The sequence below is a fragment of the Micropterus salmoides genome, unplaced genomic scaffold, assembly GCF_014851395.1.
Source record: "Micropterus salmoides isolate LMB-PRFRI ecotype aquatic unplaced genomic scaffold, ASM1485139v1 Ms_hic_scaffold_16, whole genome shotgun sequence".
NCBI classification, from domain to species: Eukaryota; Metazoa; Chordata; class Actinopteri; order Centrarchiformes; family Centrarchidae; genus Micropterus; species Micropterus salmoides.
In genome coordinates, this window is record NW_024040707.1 from 15,866,287 (window position 1) to 15,889,310 (window position 23,024).

At 39.4% G+C, this 23,024-nt stretch overlaps 2 protein-coding genes across 3 annotated transcripts; both read right to left on the reverse strand.

Annotated features, from left to right (window-relative positions):
- Positions 1-7,365: 7,365 nt before the first annotated feature.
- dhx35 (DEAH-box helicase 35) lies at positions 7,366-15,097 on the reverse strand. Of its 2 annotated transcripts, none has more exons than XM_038722422.1 (21): positions 15,017-15,097; positions 14,473-14,600; positions 14,262-14,354; positions 13,767-13,844; positions 13,522-13,626; positions 13,374-13,435; positions 13,008-13,077; positions 12,806-12,865; positions 12,189-12,301; positions 12,003-12,099; positions 11,731-11,889; positions 10,970-11,180; positions 10,711-10,835; positions 10,394-10,448; positions 10,045-10,235; positions 9,868-9,945; positions 9,606-9,735; positions 9,285-9,366; positions 9,096-9,167; positions 8,788-8,899; positions 7,366-8,679 (listed from the first exon to the last, which is right to left on the reverse strand). In XM_038722422.1, the coding sequence occupies exons 1-21, from the start codon at positions 15,054-15,056 to the stop codon at positions 8,641-8,643; spliced, it is 2,100 nt and encodes a 699-aa protein (XP_038578350.1). In that variant the 5' UTR covers positions 15,057-15,097; the 3' UTR covers positions 7,366-8,640. The 2 variants fall into 2 exon arrangements, with proteins under 2 accessions (XP_038578350.1, XP_038578349.1); XM_038722421.1 differs by lacking the exon at positions 15,017-15,097 and adding an exon at positions 14,721-14,787.
- A 1,066-nt stretch (positions 15,098-16,163) lies between these two features.
- rab5if (RAB5 interacting factor) lies at positions 16,164-20,879 on the reverse strand. The gene is made up of 4 exons (XM_038722423.1): positions 20,574-20,879; positions 19,271-19,374; positions 19,018-19,147; positions 16,164-17,835 (listed from the first exon to the last, which is right to left on the reverse strand). The coding sequence occupies exons 1-4, from the start codon at positions 20,679-20,681 to the stop codon at positions 17,794-17,796; spliced, it is 384 nt and encodes a 127-aa protein (XP_038578351.1). The 5' UTR covers positions 20,682-20,879; the 3' UTR covers positions 16,164-17,793.
- Between the last annotated feature and the right edge of the window lie 2,145 nt (positions 20,880-23,024).

Consider the following 23,024-nt stretch of genomic DNA (forward strand, 5'->3'; position numbering starts at 1 on the left):
ATAATAATCATTTATATAAGAAGCCCTGAAGAATGTAATTCAATAACACTGATTGAAGGCATGAAAAAAAAACAAACAGAGAAACTATAAAAATCCGGGTATGCAATGGTGGTACAGGCAAATCCAAAAAACACCTGAAGGTTTAGCTTCTACAAAGTGTGAATAAATAAAATATCTGAACAGCAGTGTAAACGAGATTTTTTGTCTCCATCCTGGTATAAATTACAGTATAGATTGGAAAAAAGCACTTACATTTTCTATTTAAGGCACATGGGAGATAAAGAGCAAAATGTTCTCTCTCATCGCATCCCTCAAGTTCCTCAATCACCCCACTTTCTCCCAAAAATATTTATACTACAGGTAAGTTCTGGCTGTTCCATCACACCAACACTTGCTCCTACAGAGGTGTGTAAAGGGGGGGGGGGGGCACAGGTCAACAGAACAAGCTTAAATCCCAGTGAAGATGTTTTTGGCCTTGATCACTGTGCCCATCGATCCCTGGCTGATTCCCACTCAGATACGTCTTATTTTATTAGTGGCTTCGGCCTTCTGCCGCCCCATTCCGCTGTGATCAATACCAGCATTGGGATGGCCCATATTTTTCTCACTTTTAGTGCCTTAACGCTGTTTAACCGTGTCACCTGATAAACGACAGGCCCTCCCCAAACACTGATTTCCTATTGATTTCTCCCTCATTCAGCCATCCCTCCCTTCGTCACTCTCCCATTGTTTTTATCTCCAGTTATCTCCTCTCCTCCCTCTATACCTTCACCCCCACCAATTTAAGTAGAGGCCAGCCATTTCAACTATAGACACCCATTCTGTTAGGAGTCAGCATAGATCAGATGAAAGGGGGACATGGAGCACCTCTTTTAATGAGAGCTGGTGAAATATTATCCCCCCAAAAAAACAACCAGTTCACCTTTAGCTAGGTTTGCATTTCTCATTTTCCATCATTACCCACCAAACAGCCCGCACACAAGCATTCGTGGAGACCTATCTGTGTGCATGCAAGCAGCGACAGAGCAAGATACAGTGAGCACCGTGCAACAGATGCTAGGACAACCTGGAGGGAGACAGCTCCATCCATCATCCGCTGAAGTCCTGATGATCGAAGCAGGGTTTGGACTGTGGAGGAGTATGCGCTGGGAGTTCCAGCAGGGCAACATACAATCCACTTAAAAGGGCTTCTATTGGGCTATAACTGTATAAACACATTTGATATGTGTACAGCGGATGGCAACATGAATGTAGAACTAGACGAACAGCAGTGATGAGGAAACAAGATTATTATGACTGAAAGAAAATGGGGGGGGATATGTTAGAAAAAAATGAAATAAATTGCATCTGAATATACAAATAAAAAAAAAAAGAAGGATCGAACTGGTATCTGTCTGAACTGCCTCTATCTCCCTTTCTCTTCTCAGACATTACATTATTTATGCAAAATTAAACCTGCTCCTATTCCTGCTTAGTCTGGCTCATCCACTCCGATACCTCTTTATTGATCTCTCATCTAAAGCACTTCTGTAAATCCAGTCTGTTTCTCCCAGCCTCGCTGCCATTAATTCCATTAGATATGGGTCCCTTATCACCAGATACTCGAAAGATGGCAGGATCAGCCGTGGCTGGACGAGTCCAGGTCACCATAGAGACTTCATCTTCTAATTTGCAGGCTAACACAAGCTATTATAATTTCCTGTATTGTTTAGGAACTTGAACTTTACACATTACTTACAACTTTGCCGTTAACATGTTTAACCTCCTGGAAGAGATGAATTTTAAAAAAAAAAACATTTTTCAAAGACAAATGGTCCACTTTTGGAAATCTGGTGTAATTTCACGTCCAAGCATGAAGTCTGAATAACTAAACCGACACCATGGGCATCTGTTAAGGAATCCGATAACTGGACCTGGCATTTTTTATTAGGCCTCTCACCCTTTAACAACGGGTTAAGTGAAAAATTGACATTTATAGCGCAGCCTGCCAAGTAACACTGGGTACAGAGCACACTGAGAAACTGACCGTGAAGTAATAACGAGAGAGTGGGCAAGAGCAGAGATTTTCTATTAACACAAGGGGAGAGGAGTTGAAGGGGTTGTGGGCTATGAAAGGACCGGTTTCTTGAACAAAACTGCCCCGTTTTAACAGCCAAACCCCCCCCACCTTCTGCAAAGTTATCAGGCTACAGCCATGGGAGAGCTTGAGCACCAGCTAGTGGTAGTGGAGTTTCACTGCCAAGACAGCCCACACCAAACACATTAATCATGACCAGGGGAGTGTAAAATTCAATCGGCTCCTTCCATCCATTTCATGTGAAGCAGACTGAAGGCCGGCCTTGTAGTGCCTGAGAAAGGAAGGATGGGGAAAAAAACGGGGGGAAAAAGAAAGAGGAGCTCCCTACACTTCATCAGAACCCCTACTTCATAACAAATGGAGTGTCTCTCTGGCGGAGGAGTGCCATCAGAAACACGCGTTCTCTCTATCCATTTAATTCCGGCAGTGGAGGAAGGGTCAGGGAGGGAGCAGTGGGTGCGCGTTCTGCTCTCCGCTCGCCGCTTCCCCAGTCACACAGTAAACTACCTTTTAGGAATTGTTTCTCAATAAGAAATGATCAGTCCATTTATCTGCACCAGGCGGGCCTGTCTCCTCACCCAGACCTCCAATATTTTTCGTTTGACCTGATCAGGGCTATAAACTAGAGCGAGACACTTTCAATTTGTCACCCGAGGAGGCCTCTGCGAGTCCCATGCTACTGATTGCATCCTCCCTCCCAAATGTAAAAATTCCTCCCATGCTTGAAATCTCAGATTTTCTTTTTCATGCATACAGCTAGGTGGAAATAAAGCCTCTCATTCCAGCTACCCACATCCACACAGCATATCCAGAATATGATGTTATCTAAATAGGATTTAATTAATTCATTATGATTTTGCAGATAAGAGCAAAAATAATTACACTAATGCCACAATATTAAATAACACTGAGTAACCATTTTAGCTTATTTTTTCACTTATTAATAGATCATTCTAAATAAAAATGTAAGTCAATATACTATTAAATACACTTTGCCAGAAAATATGTACTTAATTGTCATTAAGTCCAAGCAGTGACTCTTAATGCGATGGCAATGACAGTGCTAAGCATTAACCTCGAATCTAATGTGCATATACTTATATCATGATTACACTAATGAATAAAATACTTCATTACAGTTTACGTATTGTGATATGGTCAATTTTCTGGAAAATGAGAGAAAAGTTTATGCATAAATTGTGAGTGGAGGTCTGTTTTAGCTAATCCAGAAAATGTAATATCTTACAAATCAACACACTTTCATCACACAGATGCAAAAATCACTTAAAAATCATTGCCATAAAGCAGTCCTGCTCATTTGCTCACTGGTTTGCATCATTGCCCATGACGACCGAATACACCAGAAATGTAAAGGGATAGCAAATTTATATGGTCTCAGGGTATACATCATCAACTCTACACCAACAGTACCTGGGATGAAGGAAAGACAAATACTGTGGACCTCTTCAACAAACAAGACCATCTAAAATACTGGGCGAAGGCACTTATTACTGGTTGCTCATTGAGGGGAGAAATATTAACCACATTGTTTTCTTTCAAAACATGTACAAACTTTGAACAGGGGGTAATTACAATTCACACATGACTTGCTTTCCCATCAAACCCTTTAAAAACAGTTAAACATTCTTTGAATTGGATAGAACATGTCAATGATTTTTGACAGTGGTGAAATATGGCGAGGGACACTCGACCACGTACACACAACTTGTTCAAACTGCTGCCTCGTCATAGTCACATGCACGTGATTAATCACTGATACCGCTGGCTGTCACCTTGCATGTGTGTGGTTACACAACACTAATGGGCAACTGAGCGGAACTGAAAAACACATGTAGAAATGGACCCTTTTTACTTACTTGTTGTTGCCCTCTTTAAAGACGTCAGGTACGGAAACGCCTCCTTCATGTCAGATGACACAGAGACAGATGCAGCATTGTTTCTTCTGAGGATCCTGTAAAAACTGGACATACAAAACACATAAGCCAAATCCCGTATTGAGACACTACAAAGAAGCAAACTGTGTTTTATAACAGATCAAATGCTTTGTTTAATAAAAAGTGTATTGGTTTCTACTGGGAGATTCAACAGTTCTTGTAACTCAGATTGGGTTGTACTTCCCTGAATAACAGACAAGGTCTAACAAAAGGATTTGATGCTTTTGGTTTCTTACAGCATACCTGTCTTAATTTTTATAATGCTAAATGTTAGTATTTGTAGTGACAAAGATGCTGTGCAATTGTACACCATATCTCAATCAAAAAAAAGTCTACATACACACAGGTGGATGTCACAAATAGCGAGGCTCAGCTTCACAAATAACACAAAATAAAACAAATGATAGAGTCAGTGTGTTAAAAGGTAATGTACAAAGCAACATTCTGATTTTAATTTCAGACAGAAAAAATCAATTGTTAAGTATATTATAATATTAATTTGTAATTTTTATTGTATGTAGTTAATGCCTAATTACTGCACGTAATTGGGTAGTTATTAATAACTATTACTGATTAACTGCCACTAGAGGCATTTATTATTAATAATCATTATTTCATTTGACCAGATTGCCATACTCTCCACTTGATAGTGTAGGGTAAGAGATGTTGTGTGGTAGTCATGCTGAAATTTAGGCAGATTTTAACTGAAATAACCACTGTTTTTTTAGTAATATACTGGTGACCCAGGTCTCTAGATGTACCCATATCATTTACACCTAAGTGCCATACTGCATGTAGTGCCTGTTATTAAGACAACTTAATTTCCACTGAGTGGTTATGTTTTCGTCTTTTTGAAGGTCTGAGATAACTTTAAGTCTGTTTATGTTAAATGTGTAGCTCAGTGAGGTAAGAAAGATGCGTGCTACTGAAACCAAAGAAATGTAGGTAGAATTTGCCTAGAGATGAGTACCTGTGCACTCGGAGAGCAGGGAAACATCTTCTGAAATGCCCACTTACATCATCAGCATGCACATATATATGAGGGCTCCCATACATACATGTTGCCTTTAGGATAAAATCCAGGTAGTGACAGTCCCTCTAGTGCCCTCCACTGGCTACTGCATAAAAGCATTTACCCTTGCCTTCATTTTCTCCACCAGTTCTACTATGCAAACTCTAACCCTTTCACTCTTTACACCGTCTGCAATTGTGGGTACTTGTAAACGTTTTTGTTCCTTTTATGTCTGAAGAACAGTAGTCTTTCTGTTTTAAGCTACAGAGCAAACCACTTGACATTTTTACTTCCCCTGAAAGCTGACCCAGTGCTACAGTCAAATGTTGAGGCGGTAAAGCTGCCAACAGTAAAATGTCTTCAAACTTCAGTTTGTTCTGGAGAGTAACTGTTTTGTTTGATTTCTTACATAAAGCATTTAAAACATTGGACAAGATAATCTGGCGATTACATGAAACAGCAAGAGTGGTATGTCTTGTTTTATCAAATTTAACATTAGCTAGGTAAAATGCAAACAAAGCGCAACATTACCAATTTGGCTAACCATACAATTATGGCCAGGTATCAAACTCAGTAGCACTGTAGCAGTGAGTGGATGTGATAAGCTAGCTAGTTAGTTGATGCTAAGGTGCACTTCAAGAAAAAATATCTGTCAGTTAAATAGTTACAAAGTATACACACCTTATATACTTCCCATAGCACTTTTGTATTAGGGTTACCATTGGAGAAGCACACACTTTAAGCCATTGGTAGCTACTAAGTTTAAAATATAAACCCATATGCAGGTGGAGAAGTCACGTGACACACTCCGATGAACCGCAGGTAAATTTGGCGCGTTTTTTTCTTCCTCAGTTCAGTGAACAATGTTCTCAGTGCTTCCACTGGTGGCTGAAAACTGTATTGCAACCCAATTAGGTCTGGTAAAAATGCATGAGTCTTTCACGCCTTTTAATTGTGCTTTAGTGGTGCATACAAATTGTGAAAGAAAAAAAAGGCCACACAGTCTTTCTATGACAGAATTACCCAGATTTGCTCTGTGGCAATGGAGTAGAGTTTAGTAGGGACATGTCCCTACCAATGTGGACTACTGAATTCAAAACAATGAAATATAACCACTGTTGTCTGTCAATGTATTTGGTTCAAAACCTTTTAACAACTCCTGTTCTCTACAACGAATTCAAGTCCTCAAGGATAATGTCCTCCTCCCTTATCTGCCTCACAGTGGTTTGGTCCACTGCTTACCTTTTTCAGACCCTCAGTGACTTTATTTCTAAAAAAAATCTCCAGCTGGGAGATGTTTTTATTGTCTCCACCAACACTTACATGAAATTTCTGCGGTTGCTCTGCTAGCGTTTTAAAACTAGATTTTTACTCAGGGACCTAAAGATTGGGGTTCAAATTAGGTGATAAAGCAGGGCCCACTTTAAGGCCCTTTTCATGTCAGTAACCACACAGCAACCCTGGAGCTCTTGACCTGCACCTCGCATCTGACAGGAACACATCATGAACACACAAAAAATGTGGTTAATCTCATAGTCCACATTCTCACTTTTGAGCAAAATCCTGTATACCCCTACTGTATTTAAACAGTTAAGTCCATAAGCTCACCAAATGCATTTCTAAATAGATTAACGGCTCATAAATCTAAGTCATGTTTTCTGCTCATGTGTCAACAGCAAACAAACAACTATTTTGAAGTTACACACCACACCATAAGGAGAACTAATGTATACATGTATACTCATAAATTCCTTCTCACTTAGTGTTGATTCTCTGAATCGTTCCAAGGCAGGCATTGTTTGTGATACAACAGTGACACCTCCTGACATAGTTGTACATTGCATACAAATTACATTAACAGTAGTTTGGTGAAACGATCAATCAAAAGCACTGTGCATGACAATAAGGCTTTATTTAAGGATGTGAGGACGAAATGGCAGGTGACAGTTTTATCTCAGAGGTGGCAATTACACAGGTGTACATATTACTGCTTGGCTGCATACATACTCAAGAGTATCAGCACAAATGAGGATAAACAAGTCATCTCGCAAATGTATTAATTTGCAATAAGTCTACGAGGTGATCTTAAGTGTATAGGTCTACATCAGAGTACCATTTAACATGCAACGGTACTTCATTTGTATATCCATCTAATTTGAGTTGGTTTACCCATCTACAGTATGGTGTGTTGTTCTGTGGTTTGATTAGTTTTACTGAATCTACAGTAGTCACCTCAAGAACAAGATCTACGGAAAAGCATGCAAGTAAAAGTTAAATTTGGTGACAGTGACCTTACTTGTTTGAAAGCAATTTCCAGCAAGTTAAAATGACAATCCTTTAATATACTGCTTACTGATGCTTTCAGGGTCACATACCTCTGAAGAAAAACAAAGCCATAAAGTACAAATAAAAACAAAAGCAGAAATGTAGGAAACATGCAGTTAACATGGAATGGAAATCCCAACTAACTGGCCATTTTACTGAACACCTAGTAGAGGATGCTGACGGTAACAGGAAGTAAATATAGTACAATAAGGCCTTGCTCAAAATTGAGACAAACCATTAGAGGAAAGGCAATATTGATAGCCAAAGAGATGGCTGAAATCAGATAAATGCTACTGTTTCTTTGAGGCTTTGGATGCATGTCTGAATGCACGGTATTTCATCACAGGAACAAATAGCACTTTTTAGTTTTGATTTCACAGCTTTTCATTTACAATGCTTGGGTGCTTTTACACATTCCATCTGAAAATGAAACGTGAAATAGGCGGATAAAGGAAACTGGCACAAAGTGGTGACAAGGCCACTGTGAGCTGGACTGTACTTAAGTGGCAATACAGAGTGGAAAACAAGGATCAAAAAGTAAAGCAGTCTTTTCACAGTATCATTATTAGATGTAGGAGGATGATTTAAAGAGATACAAACCATGCATTTCCTTCTGCAACTAATTACTAAAAATATATACCACTATCGGTACAGAAAGTTTAAGAAATCAAAAATAAATTGGAGATAAAGTGAACCAATTAAAAAAAAAGGCACCCAGGCTGTGGATGAAGCAAATTAGTGTAAAAGAAACAAGCCATTAAGTCTCTCAAAGGGAAACATCCTCACATTCCATTGTCTTCCATTATTTATTATGCAACAGGAAAATACAGCAATTAAAAAAATAATGAAGCTAAGAACCAGGTGTGGACGGGCTTATGGCACAGGAGCCGTTCCCTGGACTTGAGCCTGCTCTGACTATGTACAAGTATGAATGAACTACATGACCATACTTGGATGGAATGGACACTAGACAGGCACAGCCTGATCTCATCTCACATTCGTCACCATTTACTCACAGATCGAAATATAAACTACATCACTGCCCAAAAAGCAAGGCAGACGCTTTCAAATGAAGCAAGTCACATGTGTTAACACTAAAAGTGTATCTGCTTAATCCCATTCTAGCATGGCCACATAGTGTAGTGGGGTTGTGCAGGTGGACATGGACAACAAATTTATATTACATTTTTATATACAATGACATGGAGAGGGGCACAGTGGAAATTTGAGAGGGGTCTTCCTTTCTTAACGTGGTCAAAGGATGGCAAGATTTAGAGGACCCGGGACCTCTTGCTGGCCAGTGAACCATGCTAAAATAGAAAAAGGGAAAGGGCACAGTTAACGTTGTATCAAACATAACAATCTAACTGGGGCTCCAGCCAAACAATAACAAGCTGGAGTTTCTTTCTTTGACCTACCTTGGCCTGCTTGTAAAAGTGAGGGGCCAACTCAACCAACCAGGACGACTCAACAGCAGTCACATCACGCATGTAGTACTTTGATGTCTGCACCACTTCATTAAAAACCACCCTGGAAAGAAGAAAAATGCAAGATATTTGTAGGTGATAAGTGTTGTTTTTTGGAAATGCCTTCAAGTAGCATAGAATAAAATATACTATAAATGTATGTAAATTCTCTGCATACCATATATGTACAAGAATAAGGGAGGAAAAGAAAGCCATGTTTATTGTACAAGACACCAAATTAGGAACAGTGCCGTACTGACCATTTTGGAGGCTTCTCTCCAAACAGCACAGAGTTGGGGTGGATATGAAGCTCGCGATCGTCTCGTAAAGTCCTGGCAGAGAAAATTAATGAGAGCGCATGTTCATGGGATTTAAAAGTGTGCAAAAACTGAAATAATTCCTTTGCTGGGCACCTAATAAAAAGTATGACAAACAAAGACCACTCTCACCGGTAGGAGCCAGAATGGTGAATGCGGGCTGCGTTAGCGAAAAACCCAAACACAATGCACTTCAAGATGACATCAGGGTCACCTGTGCAAAAGAAGCAATGAACATGTGAAACTACCATTTTACTTTAGTCATGTATAAGATAGTGATGCAAAAGGTGTTGAGGGCAATCGAGACACGGTTATTAAACACTTGTTTTCATATTAAGATCACGTTTCATCAGAGAAAGGCATTTCATCTTACATTTATATGATGAAAAACAACTAAAAACTCAGCTGATACGACCCCACATTTTACAGAAAATAAACATGATGCATACATACCTTCGCTGGAAGTCCGTGGCACCTTAAACTTGTTCATGAGGCGGCGGAGCTGCTCTCGTACAGTCACGGCCCGCAGCAGTCCCTTGTAATTGAGGAAGTGTTCCTGACACCACTGGGAGCTCTTCTGGTGCTGCAGGACAGAGGAAAAGGTTTCACAGTCTTGATCAGAGTCAACTTTTTGCCTGACTTTTGCTGACTTCACAAGCCGCAAGTGTTCACTGTCACCTACTGAGCTTCATACATATAAAAGCACACACTGTACCTTAATGAACGCTTCATACACATTCAGCATGGTGAGGTGGTCTCCCTCAGCAACTGCAAATTTCCTGTGCTCTCGGGCCTGCAGGGTGAGATGAAAAAATGGCATAATTGCTATGCTGACAAAGCGTTTCTGACAAATACACAACATGCTCCCTTTTGAAAGCCTGTTTTCACTTACGGCAGCTTTCTTCTGATTGGGTGGCACAACAAATATATTCTGAATCTGCATCATCGCTGCTATGGTAACAATCTCTTTGGAGCAGCCAAAGTTTCCTGACTCTAGGAGCATCTTGGCAAACATGGGGCTGAGAGGAAACTCTGCCATCCGCACGCCCATGGGATCAGTCAAACGGCCGTAATGGTCCAGACCTGCCAAAAGACACGCAACTGGTTAAGATTCTGCATCATGCGCAAGGACACCTTAAGCTTGTAGATGCTTGCCGACACTGAATTTTGAACACTAGTCTCAAGTTGAAGGACGGTTTCCCTTTTTACTTTACCACCCTGCTGACAGCCTTGTTTCTCACCTCCCAGAGCGTAGAGCAGCTCTAGAGCCTGAACCATAGTCTGAGCTGGAGGAGGCTGTGAAATGAAATTTGAAAAATGCATCTTCAAGTTCAGCAATTATATTTTATTACTCTGAAAGACAGAATTAAGTGAGAATTGTGTGTATTCGGGAAGTCTTGTCATCACATGTTTTAAAGTAGTGACTCCGTTGATCTATTAGTTTCTATGCATTTCTTCCCCAGAGGCCATTCTCGCTAATTAAAATGTGAAGTACAATTCCTTTCACAGTGGGGGAACTCATCACAGCCACCCGGTGGATGCAAAGTGAACGACTCACAGAAAGAAAGCTGAACCGCAGCACGTTGTCAATGCCTAATGCTTTGAGCTGCAGGATGACAGGGGCCAAATTGGTGCGCTGCATCTCTGGCACAGTAGAGGCAGGCAGTTTCTCAAAGTCCTCCTCTGGTGAAAGGAACAGAGGCAATAAGAAACACAGGAGGAGGAAGATAAAGTGTGACAGAAAAAAAAACAGGCACAATTCCTCCCACAGACGGCATTCTACAACACTTCTTCTATTCCTGCACGCTCACACATACCTGTGTATAGTCTGAAGCATTTCCCGGGCCGGTTTCGTCCGGCTCTCCCAGCTCTCTGGCTGGCTGAAGCCTTGGAGATGGGAGTGACCACCAGCGATTCAATGGCGGTGCGAGGATTATAGGCTCGCAGCTTCACAAAAGCACAATCGATGACAAACACAACTCCATTTATAGTGATGGAGGTCTCAGCTATGTTAGTGGCCACCACAACCTGGACGAAACATAAGACAGGAATAAGTCATGTGTTTCGTATATTACACTAGTGCTGATCACTCTCAAAATGTACTATAATGGATGGTTTCACTTCCTTGATTCCAACATAATATAGCTGATTTACCTGCAATAGAGGCCATTTATAGATGTCATAATGTTTGTGTGTTATTTTATATATAGCTTAAAATACTAGTAAAATATAAGGCCTTGATGAGAGATGCAAAATAATAGACAGTGATAAATGGATTTCCATGGCATCAAATTTTCTAGTTCCAAGAGTAAAAATTAATCCACTGGAGTCAATGTTAAGAGTTTTAATCTTTTAGTATGTTTTGCTGAAGTGGTTCCAGACCTTTGAATCGCCGCCCGCATCTCCAATTTGTTCAGCCATTCAAATGGAATGATACGCGTGAAATTAAACGGCAATTCAATCGGATTATCAGCATACTATTTGGTATTGCTTGGATATTGGAATATATAAACCAAATAGTGGAAATGTAAACAGACTATGAAATTACAGTACATTGGATTAACGCACAAAAATGTACCTTGCGAACAGAGGGGGGCAGCCTCTCAAAGACTTTCATCTGCTCAGCGTAAGGTAGACCGGAATACATGGGCAAAATTCTCAGGTGTTTCTTCATGCCATATCGTGAAAGAGACCTGGCCTGGTCCTGCAGAAGGGACACCACTTTCTCCACCTCATCCTGAGGGGGGAAATATGAGAGCCGATGACAAGAAGATGATTAAAACAAAAATGACAACAAACAGCATTATCATATCAAATAAACGTTGAGTAGTATTTGATACGGTCACAAACCTGCCCAGTAAGAAAAGCCAGGACATCTCCGTCGTCCTCTGTCTCATGGATCTTCAGCACTGTCTCCACTGTGGCCTTCACATAGTCTGGGACAGGACTGAGGACAAACAGAAGACACTTAAGAATTAAAAACAAATGCGTACATTATGCACCATTTCCTCAAACTAGATTACATTTGTCGACTACCTGACAGTGTAGAAGACGTCCACTGGAAAGGTGCGTCCCTCCACTGTCAGAATGCCACACGTGTCCTTGTTAGGATCCCCGGACTCGTTCAGGTTGAAGAAGTCGTGGAATTTCTTCAGATGACGGTAATATTACAGTTAGAGAAGGGAACTTTAATGAGGCATTACAGGTAATACACTGTATAAAAAAACGGTTACACAACTTGCAGAAGAGTGATTTGAGAATTAATACAAAGTAACATTTGCAAGTTAAAATAGCAGGGCTTATATTTACAATGGCAGCTAAAATTTCAGATATTTTGATAAAGAAAATACTCTTGCTGCCCTCAATCTGCCATTTTAATAAGGATGCAACTTACTACTGCAGTATAACTAAATCATTTGCATGTGTAGATAAAAGCCTTTAAGCAGAAAGTACAGTAGATGTCTGATTTGGCATTTCAGCTGACTTGTTTAATGCTGAGCACAGTCGTGGCCCGATTGTGTCTCTTTTATCAGTGCATCGCCGATGTCAGTACAATGTGATCTGACCTGACATCAACTTTTTCCACTGTCTGTCTTTGTTTCTCCCTCCCCACTAATGAAGCAATAATCTGCTCATCTTAATGATGCAGTCACCTTGGCATCCAGTGTGGCAGAGGCCACAATCAGCCGCAGGTCTTGCCGCTTTTTCTGAATCTAGCGAAGGATCAGAGGACACAAAAGAATGGGAACGGAGGGGCAGAGTAGGGGGGTTAAAAACTGGAAAAGACGTCACGGCTGGTAAAGTATGAAATACGAAAGTTGATTTTGTTCCACTGACAGAATCAGCTAGAATTACCTTCTTTAGTAGACCAATGGCTATGTCTGTATACAGGGTTCTCTCATGTGCTTCATCTAGCATCAACACACTGAGGATAACAGCACAATAGAAAACACTAGAGTGAATCAAACCCAGGTCACAGCAGGAAAAGCACAGGTGTAGGTGACAAAACTCATAACGGCTGAATTCCATTTAGCTGCTTCAGTTTCGGGGTCCTAGTATTGTTCATGCTGGCTCTTCTGTCACACTGCCATGGCCTACTAGGACACGTCAATGGAACAGAGCCTTTGTTAATGTTATTAGCAGCACCTGTGCTTTTTTCTCCCAAGTCAGAATATCTGCTGTGAAAACGGCCTACATCATGCCTTAATTACGATCTTGTACCTGTATTTTTTCAAAAGAGGATCAGCCATCATCTCCCGCACCAGCATGCCATCTGTAAGGAACTGAAGCGCACAGGCACAGTTAAGTACGCAAGGGAAGTGCTGCTTATAATGAAGACTTCACACACATGGCGGGGCGGGGGGAATACCTTGATCCTGGTGGCGTGGGGATCAGAGCAGTCATCAAACCGGATGGTGTAGCCCACCTCATGTCCCAGCAGGGCCCCCCGCTCCTCTGCTACACGGTTAGCTACCTAACAGCAGGAAATATAGAAAAATTTAGAATTTGAAGCAGGCGTGTGTCCTTTAGTGTCAACTAAATTTCTAGGAGTAAAATGACATTGGCAAACGGTGACAGTGCAGAGCGGCAGCAGTACATCAGCAGAGGTCTTACAGAGATAGCGGCCACACGTCGAGGCTGTGTCACTCCAATCACCTTCCCCTCCGCCGCCCAGCCAGCCTCCAGCAGGTACTGAAAGGAGTCGGATGAAAAGAGAAGGCAGATCAAAAAAAGGGAGGGGAGTACAAAGCCTGAGATAGATACACTGATGTTGCAGAACAGCAGACTCTGCATAAATTAAAAACCCTAGCTGATGTGGTCCAAACCCAGCTTTTCGTCTTTCTTTTTTTTTTTTTTAAAAAGAGGCCACTAAGCATTAAGACAAGGTCATGTGAAACCACTATGGGAGTTACACCACATGAAGGGTACCAGTCCTCACTGCAGCAATGGTGTTCCTTTAACTGTTATGTCTTGTGCATGTGTGACTTTTAAAGTATATTTTCCCCTTTTTCAGAGAAGCCAAACAATAAATGATATACAGAAGTTCTCACTGTCTTAAAACAGTTTTTTAGTAGTGCCAAAATGTTGCGTGGCCTAAATTATACTAACCTGTGGTATCTGTGTTGTCTTCCCACATCCTGTCTCACCAACTATGATGACAGTCTGGTAGCTCTCCACCAAGTATAAGATGTTGTTTCTGTGCTGGATGGGAAACAATTAACAGAAAAAGTTAATGAACAATTAAAAATGACTGCCAGACCCACATTCTACCCACTCACCATACCCTAAAATTCATGCATGTTTAGAGGCGTTGGGAAACCTTGAAAACGGGGAGCTTCTGCCGCTGCTTCTCTATGGAGAGGGCGGTGTGCGGGTTGAAGATGATGGGGGAGCCGGTGGTCTCTGTGTTGAGCTCGCGCTCCTCCGAGATCCCCGGTGCCTCAGACCCTGGGGCAGAGCAGATGGCGAAGGTGAAGATAAGATGTTTTATTTAAACCTAAGCAGGCTGAGGATTTAAAGGGATGACAGCCAGGGTTTAGTGCAGTGCAGTGCCGTGACGTGAAGGACCTATAGGGGATGAAAGACCTCCACGAGTGCCATTTTGATCGCGTGTATTCATGCAGCGTGTCGTACTTTCTGCCTCAAAGCCTGTATGTTTTCATTTTGGCAGATTACACTTTGATTCCGCAGAGCTAACGTTACCCGAGCTGAACTGAACTGGCTGCAGAGATCACGCAGCGGCCGTGAACCCGGCTGCAGACAAACAGAGACCGAGTGAACTATATTAGCATCTGTACGTTAATAAAAATAAACCCGAAAAAAGCACAGCAAGTGTCTAATTTATGCATTTTTTTCGTACTTACCCGGCTTCCAAAATTTCATCGTGGAAAGGGGAGCCGCCATCTTAGCCACTACGTCACATTTTTTTTCTTCTTTTTTGTAGCTGACGTCACCACCCGGACTTTCTTCCCAGATTTTATGAATGATGTCAATGCGTTTGAAAACAGCTGCAACTGCAAGTTCAAGTGGGGTGAAATTCATTCTTTTCCAGCAGGTGTCAACAAATTCCAAATAGAAAAATACATACATACACATCTCTAGCAGCAAAACACGAGTCAAAAATAAATTACAGACAAAGATAAAAGCAGTATGAGGGAAAAGAAGACAAAGGGATGTTAAGTCATGAAATGAAATCAATGTTCTCATATCTCATAACCAGTGCTGGAAAGTAACTTTGTACTTACTCAAGTACTGTACTTAAGTATCATTTTGATGTACATGAAGCCTGCTTCACTTCCATTTAGTACTAGTTTATTCTTATTTCATTTTTGAGAGAAATATTGTACTTTTTATTCCACTACATATATCTGACAGCTATTGTCACTTTGAAGATTAGGGTTTTACATACAAATAGTATAGTCAGCTCACAAAATATGATGCAACCAACAGAAAAATAAGTTGTTATAATTAGCTTAACTAGCTACATTAAAATGTTGCTTACACAGTAATTATCAGTAATAATGATCCAATAATAAACTTCTTGAGGCACAGGCACATTCTACCATCCAAAAGTACTTTTACTTTTAATACTTTAAGTACATCTTGCTGCTCATTATGTTGTACTTCAAATGCAATACTTTTAACTTGTAAGGGATTCTTTTTAATTGTGTGGTATTACTACTTTTACTCAAGTAAAATATCTCAACACTTCTTCCACCACTGCTCATAACTTCTGATCTGATTTACAGGTATTTTTATTCTGTCATTTGATGTCTATTGTCTATTTTTGTTTTGCTGGAAGAAATGGGTTTCCATTACATGGAGACAGCAAAAAGCAAACTAGGGTATACATTGCAGTACAATGCATTTCAATAAATGGGAACTATGCTTCTTAGCAGCACCAGCACACAGTCATATGCAAAAGCACATGCTCATTTAACAAACAGTGAATGAATCATATGACAGCACAATAGAATTTCTTCTACATTTCAATAAAAAAAAAAAAAACAATCTCTTTGAAAATGGAGGCCAAATAAAGCCCATGTTTAATGATTCCCAAAAGATTTGATCAGAAAATACAATCCTTTCAAACACCAGCTGCGTATCTAATAAAACAGTGTCATTACAAGAACTGTTGTTAAAAGTTTGTCACTATAAAATACTGAGAAATGTTACATCAAACAAGATATAACATAAAGTACAAATAAATCAGTGTAATACAAGGTGGATTTGACAAAAAGGGACATTGTACAGAATTTTACAGACACTTTTAAATTAATTTCAAAACAACAGGTAAGACTTTGATCTGGAAGCTACGTGCGAGAAAAAAAAATGAATTTAAATTATATCTACACTTCTAATTCCATTAATAAATGGCTTCTAGATATACAAACAGTAAGTCATGGCAGTGCACAGACCACTTTTTAGCTTCAATCTGAACATTTGCATCTGAAAATGGCATGCATCGTCTCCTCCCTCTTTGCTTTGAGGAAATTGTTTGAATGGACAGATGACTTAGATGGTTATTAGCTCCGGACTGAAGTGACAGCGCATTGATACTACTGGCAGATACTAGCATCGGGATTGAAGATCAGCTGATACGTGCATCTTACCGCCGGCATTTGTTTTTGACATTTAAAAATCAGTACAGCTGTGGTTAGCTACAGTTTGTCACATTTGTTGGACACCAGACCCTTTAGAAGAAATAACTGACAGATTTCATTAAGAAAGGTGTTTATATCCAGGGACAAAAAACACAACAAAAAAAACAAAAAAACATGCAGCTCTGATTCGCCTATCAATATTTCCTGAAAACAGATCCTCCTCCAGCCTTAAAACCATACTGACACATAGCGTAGCTACCTATCATGTGCATTACTGCCATGGCACCTTTCAAGTAATTATTTTGTCAGGCCCAGATTGTTTTCTCAAAAAAGCAAACATATTTTTGGAGTGAACTTTCAGACAGGTGATTTAACAGCGAGGCCTCTCAATTAATCCTTTAGTGTTCATTTTATAATCTAATATGGTGCGTTTTGTCTCTCAATTAAAAAAGTAACACTTCACACTAATGATTTTATTGGACCCTAATGACTATTTAATTAGACTGCTTTTATTGCCCATTTCCTGTCACTTAAATGTCCAGCTCATGAGCAGTAAAGTGGGATGAATTCATACTGGCTGTTGTCACATCACTCTTCTAAAACAGAAGAAAGGCCTGTAGTAAACCAATGAAGAATCCTTACTCTGATTTACATCTAGGTACTGTTCCATGATAAATAAAACTGTAACCAATCTCAGCTTAACTACTTGCTTTCCAGATTCATTAAGTGTTTTGTCAGATGATGACAATTAAGTGACTAAGGAAATATAACAAATGGGGAGTGTAATGGAAGGGTGCCTTAAAAATGACCCCCCCCCTAAATTAGAGAGATGTACAGTATGTGTACAGTATGTGAACATGTTCATCACGGTGGTCTCGCAGGATCTTGTTAATCAAACTAGGATTCCCATGATGCCCTGCGGACTGAAAAGTCATACTGTATGTAGGTGCGTTGACATCCTTCAAGCCATGGAGTTCCTTTGTCTTGACAATTTACTTCAACAGAAATGTTTGTATTTAGTGTCCTATGGGTTCCTCTCAGTCATAATGTAGGGCTGTGTAAAAGATTATCCACACCACCTGGTAAAAGAGAGAAAAAAATAGAACACACGACCCATTAGGCACTAATGATAAAATCATATGCTTCACAGACAGCAGTCATTTCATAGCACAGTGAACTCATTACAAACAGACTAATGACAGGCGTAATTAACACAAAACACTTACTCCAAACTCTGCCATCTGATCTTTAAATTTAAGACAGCGCTTACTATACATTGTACAACAACAACTGTACCACATCAACTTTCTGGAAGGTCAGGTGGTGCAATGAACACCTGGTCAACTGTAGTGCTACGATTTAAACAGAAAATAAAAGACATTTCATCAAATTACTTCACTCAGCTGCGTCACTCTTGTGTTTTGAAAATGTAGGAAAACGATTAACAAGCTTAAAAAAGAAACTTCCCTGGCCACCAGTTGTGGTCGGGGAAAAGACAACATAGATACCACTTTTTCAAAGTGAGTTAGAGCTATCCATGTTTTCTTTTGGCAGTAGCATTACGCCAGCTTGCCAGTGTATTCTGACACCATTTCAAGTCGTATCCCAATTAGCTGCAGAGGCTCTAAATAGACCACAAGCGGACTTGTCTCCACAACCAAAGATTTCACCACATTCAGTCTGGTACAGCCCAAAATCGCACAGTGTAAAAGGGTCATTAGAGGTGTGATTCCATTCTCAGTTGGTGTTCACACATGACACGTGAACTGTGTCTGTTACTGATGCAGTGAACCACAAAGTCTTAAGAATCTCTAAATAAACTTTTCATTTAAATGTTGGACTAGTTTTAAATTTTGAAATATGAGACATTAAAATTCCCTAAAATGTCCATTCGTGAATTTACTATTACTAATTTAAAGATAAAGATCCCCCTGTTTCAAAAATACAACATTCATATACAACAAGACAACACACTGGACATGAAAAAGTGTTTAGCAATCTCACGTAGACTTTACACTACGTCATTTTTCAATTAAAGCACTGAAACAAGCATAAGATGTCACTGTAAAAATTGTAAATCATTTCCACCCAAAACAGTGGTGCTACTCAACTGAATCTGACATCCAGTGTGTATTAACTATCATTTAGGATACTCGTCTTTGTACCGTCTGTGTCAACACAGACACAAGTGGGACAGCCTAAACGAATTTTGCACATTTTGCAAAAAGCGTGTATGTTTCCAGAAATATTAGCATCCCCACCAGAAACAGAGCAAAAGATGTCATGAAGCCTTCTTTGGTGAGTTCCCATGTGCCACCATACTCTTCCTCATCAATCTGCTGAAAGCTGCTGAAGTATACATACAGGACACCGGCGTTGATGATGCAGAATCTAACAAGGAAAACACACAATGAGGTTAACGTTTCAGGGTTTTCTTTGGTGCACTGAATTACGAAGAGACCTCTGGGCTCTGTTAAAGATGTAAGGTTGGGGCAGGCTGTACAGATTACTTACATAGCTATTCCCAGGAATCCTTTCAACGGTGCAACACCCCATATCACACCAAGGATTATTGCAATTATTTGCCGTAGCCAGTAAATCACATCTAAAAACTCGTCCTGTGAAAGAAAATACAGAAACTCAATTGAAATTATGTAATGCCAATGCTGACTAGAAAATACCACACATGCACCCATTAGGTTTCTATACTGGATTAAAATACCCTTCATTTCATGTTCTTCTTCTGATGTTTCCTATGTTATCAAGCACCCCTACTATGGAACCAGGTCCCAGTAGATTTAGACTTTTCTGTTAGATAAAGCTTTTAGTTAAGGAAGGATTATATTAAGTATTTTATGTATTTATTATGTATTATATTATGCTCCTTTATATATACATTTTATTCCAGTGTATTTTGTAAAGCAGGACAATGTAATTTGGTGATTTTGCACTTTAAATAAACTTGATTAATTGATATGTAGGAAAATTATTTTAAGGAGTGCATATTATGGAAAACCATCTCCGAGCCTAGCCCTGATGCAGGTAATCAGGGCTAGTCCAACTACTGCCTTCAACAGAAAACAAACACATGTTATGGACATAACAGGAATGCATAATGTTTTGACTAAACAGCAGGAGTCTGGTTCTCCTTCGAAAAGCATCTCTCCTGGCGCTGACCTCTGTGCTGTGGCTTAGGGCTTCATTTAGGTAAACTCCGCTTAAAGGTTAAGTGTCGTTGAGATGACAGGTGGGGTTCAAGTTATGGCAGGGTGTAATACAAACTGATGTGGACACTTTAAGACAATAAGCTTGACAGAGTGACAATTAATAAGCCAATAAACAGTAAATTAACTGAAAATTATTTAATTTTTCAAAGCAAATTATTTATTTTTTTAAGTATTCTCAGGTTCCAGTCTCTCAAACTAACATTTTAAAGATTACACAGTTAATCAATAAATTTAATAATGGAAGAGAATATTGTGGCTGATTAGAAAAAGGTATTTCATTTACCTAACCCCTAAATTCAATGTGTAAGGATTATAAAAATCCAAGCCATTTACATGTCGTAGATGCAATATCTTGTTTTAACGTGTAAGTTAGTCCAACCCGCCGAGACAATTAACCGTAGAGGTATATAACATTTCAATATATTTCAAACCAGATTAATCCTTAGCATGGCAGCTAGCTCCAGATTAGCCGTCTTTATGAACACCTGTCAAGAAATTAAGTTAGGTGCACAGGTAACTTTGGAGCAACTAAAAGAGACTTCAAAAATGTAATGCCTGGGCTACATTTTAAAAGGGGGCGACAGACTGACCTTCTCTTCCCAAACAGCGTTACTGTTGAAGGCTTTGCTCCATGTGGACTGTTTTACACCCCCATTCAGCAGATGACTTTCTTCTTTCCGCTTTATACTGCTCGTCATTCTTTGCTGTTTCCTTCGGCTCCAGACGTTGAAAAGTTAAGTATCTAAAATCGGAAGACACCTCAAGCTAGAGTTCAGTCTCTAGCGTTGACTAGGGGAAGAAACTACTGGGGAATATTTGAAGGTATTACGGGAATGTGCGCTCCGCTGATCTGACAGATGTCCAGTCGCTAGCCGAAGAAGGCTGTCTGAGCATGCGCAATGTTGTTTGACCCCAGCCACCAACAGCCAATAAGAGAGTGCGACGTTTCTGCGCTGCCACAGCCAGACAGCGCAGAGAAATCTACAACGATCCCCAGTGGTCAAAGTCTGTAATTTCAATCTCAACCATGGCCAAGTACAGTACTGCCACAGCAGGTTTACAACTCAGTATGTAATAACAAATGGTTTTCACATTACGACATATAGTATTCTATAATGAAAGAAAAACTAGCACAAAAATATTTGTTTTCTTACTATAAGCCAAATCAATAAATAAATATGTCTTGCCTTGTTATGGCAAGAAATAGTAGATCATGATAGTTATACATCTCCATCCAGGCACAAAGCATTTCCACAAATATTATATATAAGGTCTGGAAAGAAATTATAATTTTCTCAATTAATCTATTTTTCATTTTGGTCTCTAAAATATCTATATTTTTTTGTTGTTTTTTTTTGTTTTACAACCAACAGTCCAGAACCCAGAGACATTTAGTTCAGAATCAGTAAGTGGTTATATTTGACTTATATTCTTAAAAAACAAGACTGAAAACAATTAATAGTTGCAGCTCTACATTATAAACATATCTCGAAAGGGTGACAATAAGCAATGGGTGTCCAGTTTAAAGTCTGTTGGATAATAAAAGTAATCACCAGTAATGGGTGAGAAAAGCAGTACGATTGATGTGACAAAACCCAGAAAGAAAAAGAAATAGAGCAAGACAAAAGTAAGGAAATGAATAAATATTAAATACATTTTGATTTTGAAAATAAGATGAAATATACCGAAGTTTACCAATATAATGCAATGGTAGAAATAAGAAAAGAGATCAAATACAAATCAAAAACAGCAGGTTTTGAAAGAGCTCCATATGGTTAAATGTGTTGCTCCATGGTTTTCCCTCAGGCTGTGACATTAGTTTGCCACTTTCATGGCAGTGTCAGTTTTTGTGCACCCAGGAAGTACTGAATTTATTTTTTTATTTAAATTTTCTCTCTCATTCTATCTCAGCCCCTATATCAGTTATTATTCAACAAGTGGCTCATGTTGAATGGAAATTCTATCTGGCATGGACTGCTGTCAAAACATTTATATATTGCAAACTTCCTTTTATGTGAAGCTGCTGCCAGTAAATAAATGTGTAAATGTCACTGAAATGTTGTTTGCTATGGTCAAGGATTTCATTAAATCCCATAAAACTTCATGTGAGCTGTGCATCTTTTGTAGCGTCAAAACATACACAGCTGAGGGTCGGGTCCCCTCCAAGGTTTTGAAAGAGAGATAAATCTGAGAGATCTTGAGATTATTAATAGGACAGGAAAGAGGAAAACTGAAATTTAGATTTTTCTCCTTCTGACTTTTCCCTAATCTTTGCTTAGCCTATTTAATGTGAAATACTGGAAAGTTTGACTTCTTCAGGCCGCTTAAGTTTATTCAAATAAATCATTATTTAATTTTTGAGGGGTCACCAGACAAAAAAAGATAGAACCACTTAGTTAGAGGCTACAAATATATGCACAAAGGTTTTATATTCTGACATCCAGTTTTCTTGAAATAGTATCACGTTTAGCTCCAGGTTTTATTTAAACAAACAGACCATTAATGGATGTTTGCTGACATTATATTTCATTGCACTGAACACTAACCTCTCTTTTGGCAGATATTTCTGTCGTTCTCTCTGTTGTCCAGCAGAGGGATTCATTTATGATGTCGAGTGTCACTTACTGAAAGGCTTTTCTGCAGTAGCTCCATCCTCTCCCGATCAGCACTCTGATTTGAGAGGACCACAACTGCTTGACCTTAACTGAAATTATATATTACTTAATTAACTAGTGGACTATAATGTGATTAGACTGATTCACTATCTGGTTCTAACATAGTCCCAGTCTTAAAGCCAGTTGGACAAATATGAAAAAATTATTTCTGTAATGAGATTTGATGAAATAAGAGAAAGCACTGAAAAGAAACTTGCTTTGATACAAGAGAGCAGGTCCCCAATATGATGTCACATATGGGAATGAAGCTAAAATTAAATATGATAACAATACAGTGCAGACTTTTATTTGTTATGAAACACTCTTGTGTCCCTCATTTCAGAATGGATTCTGATGATATTTTAAAATATTTCTCAGCCCTAGGAC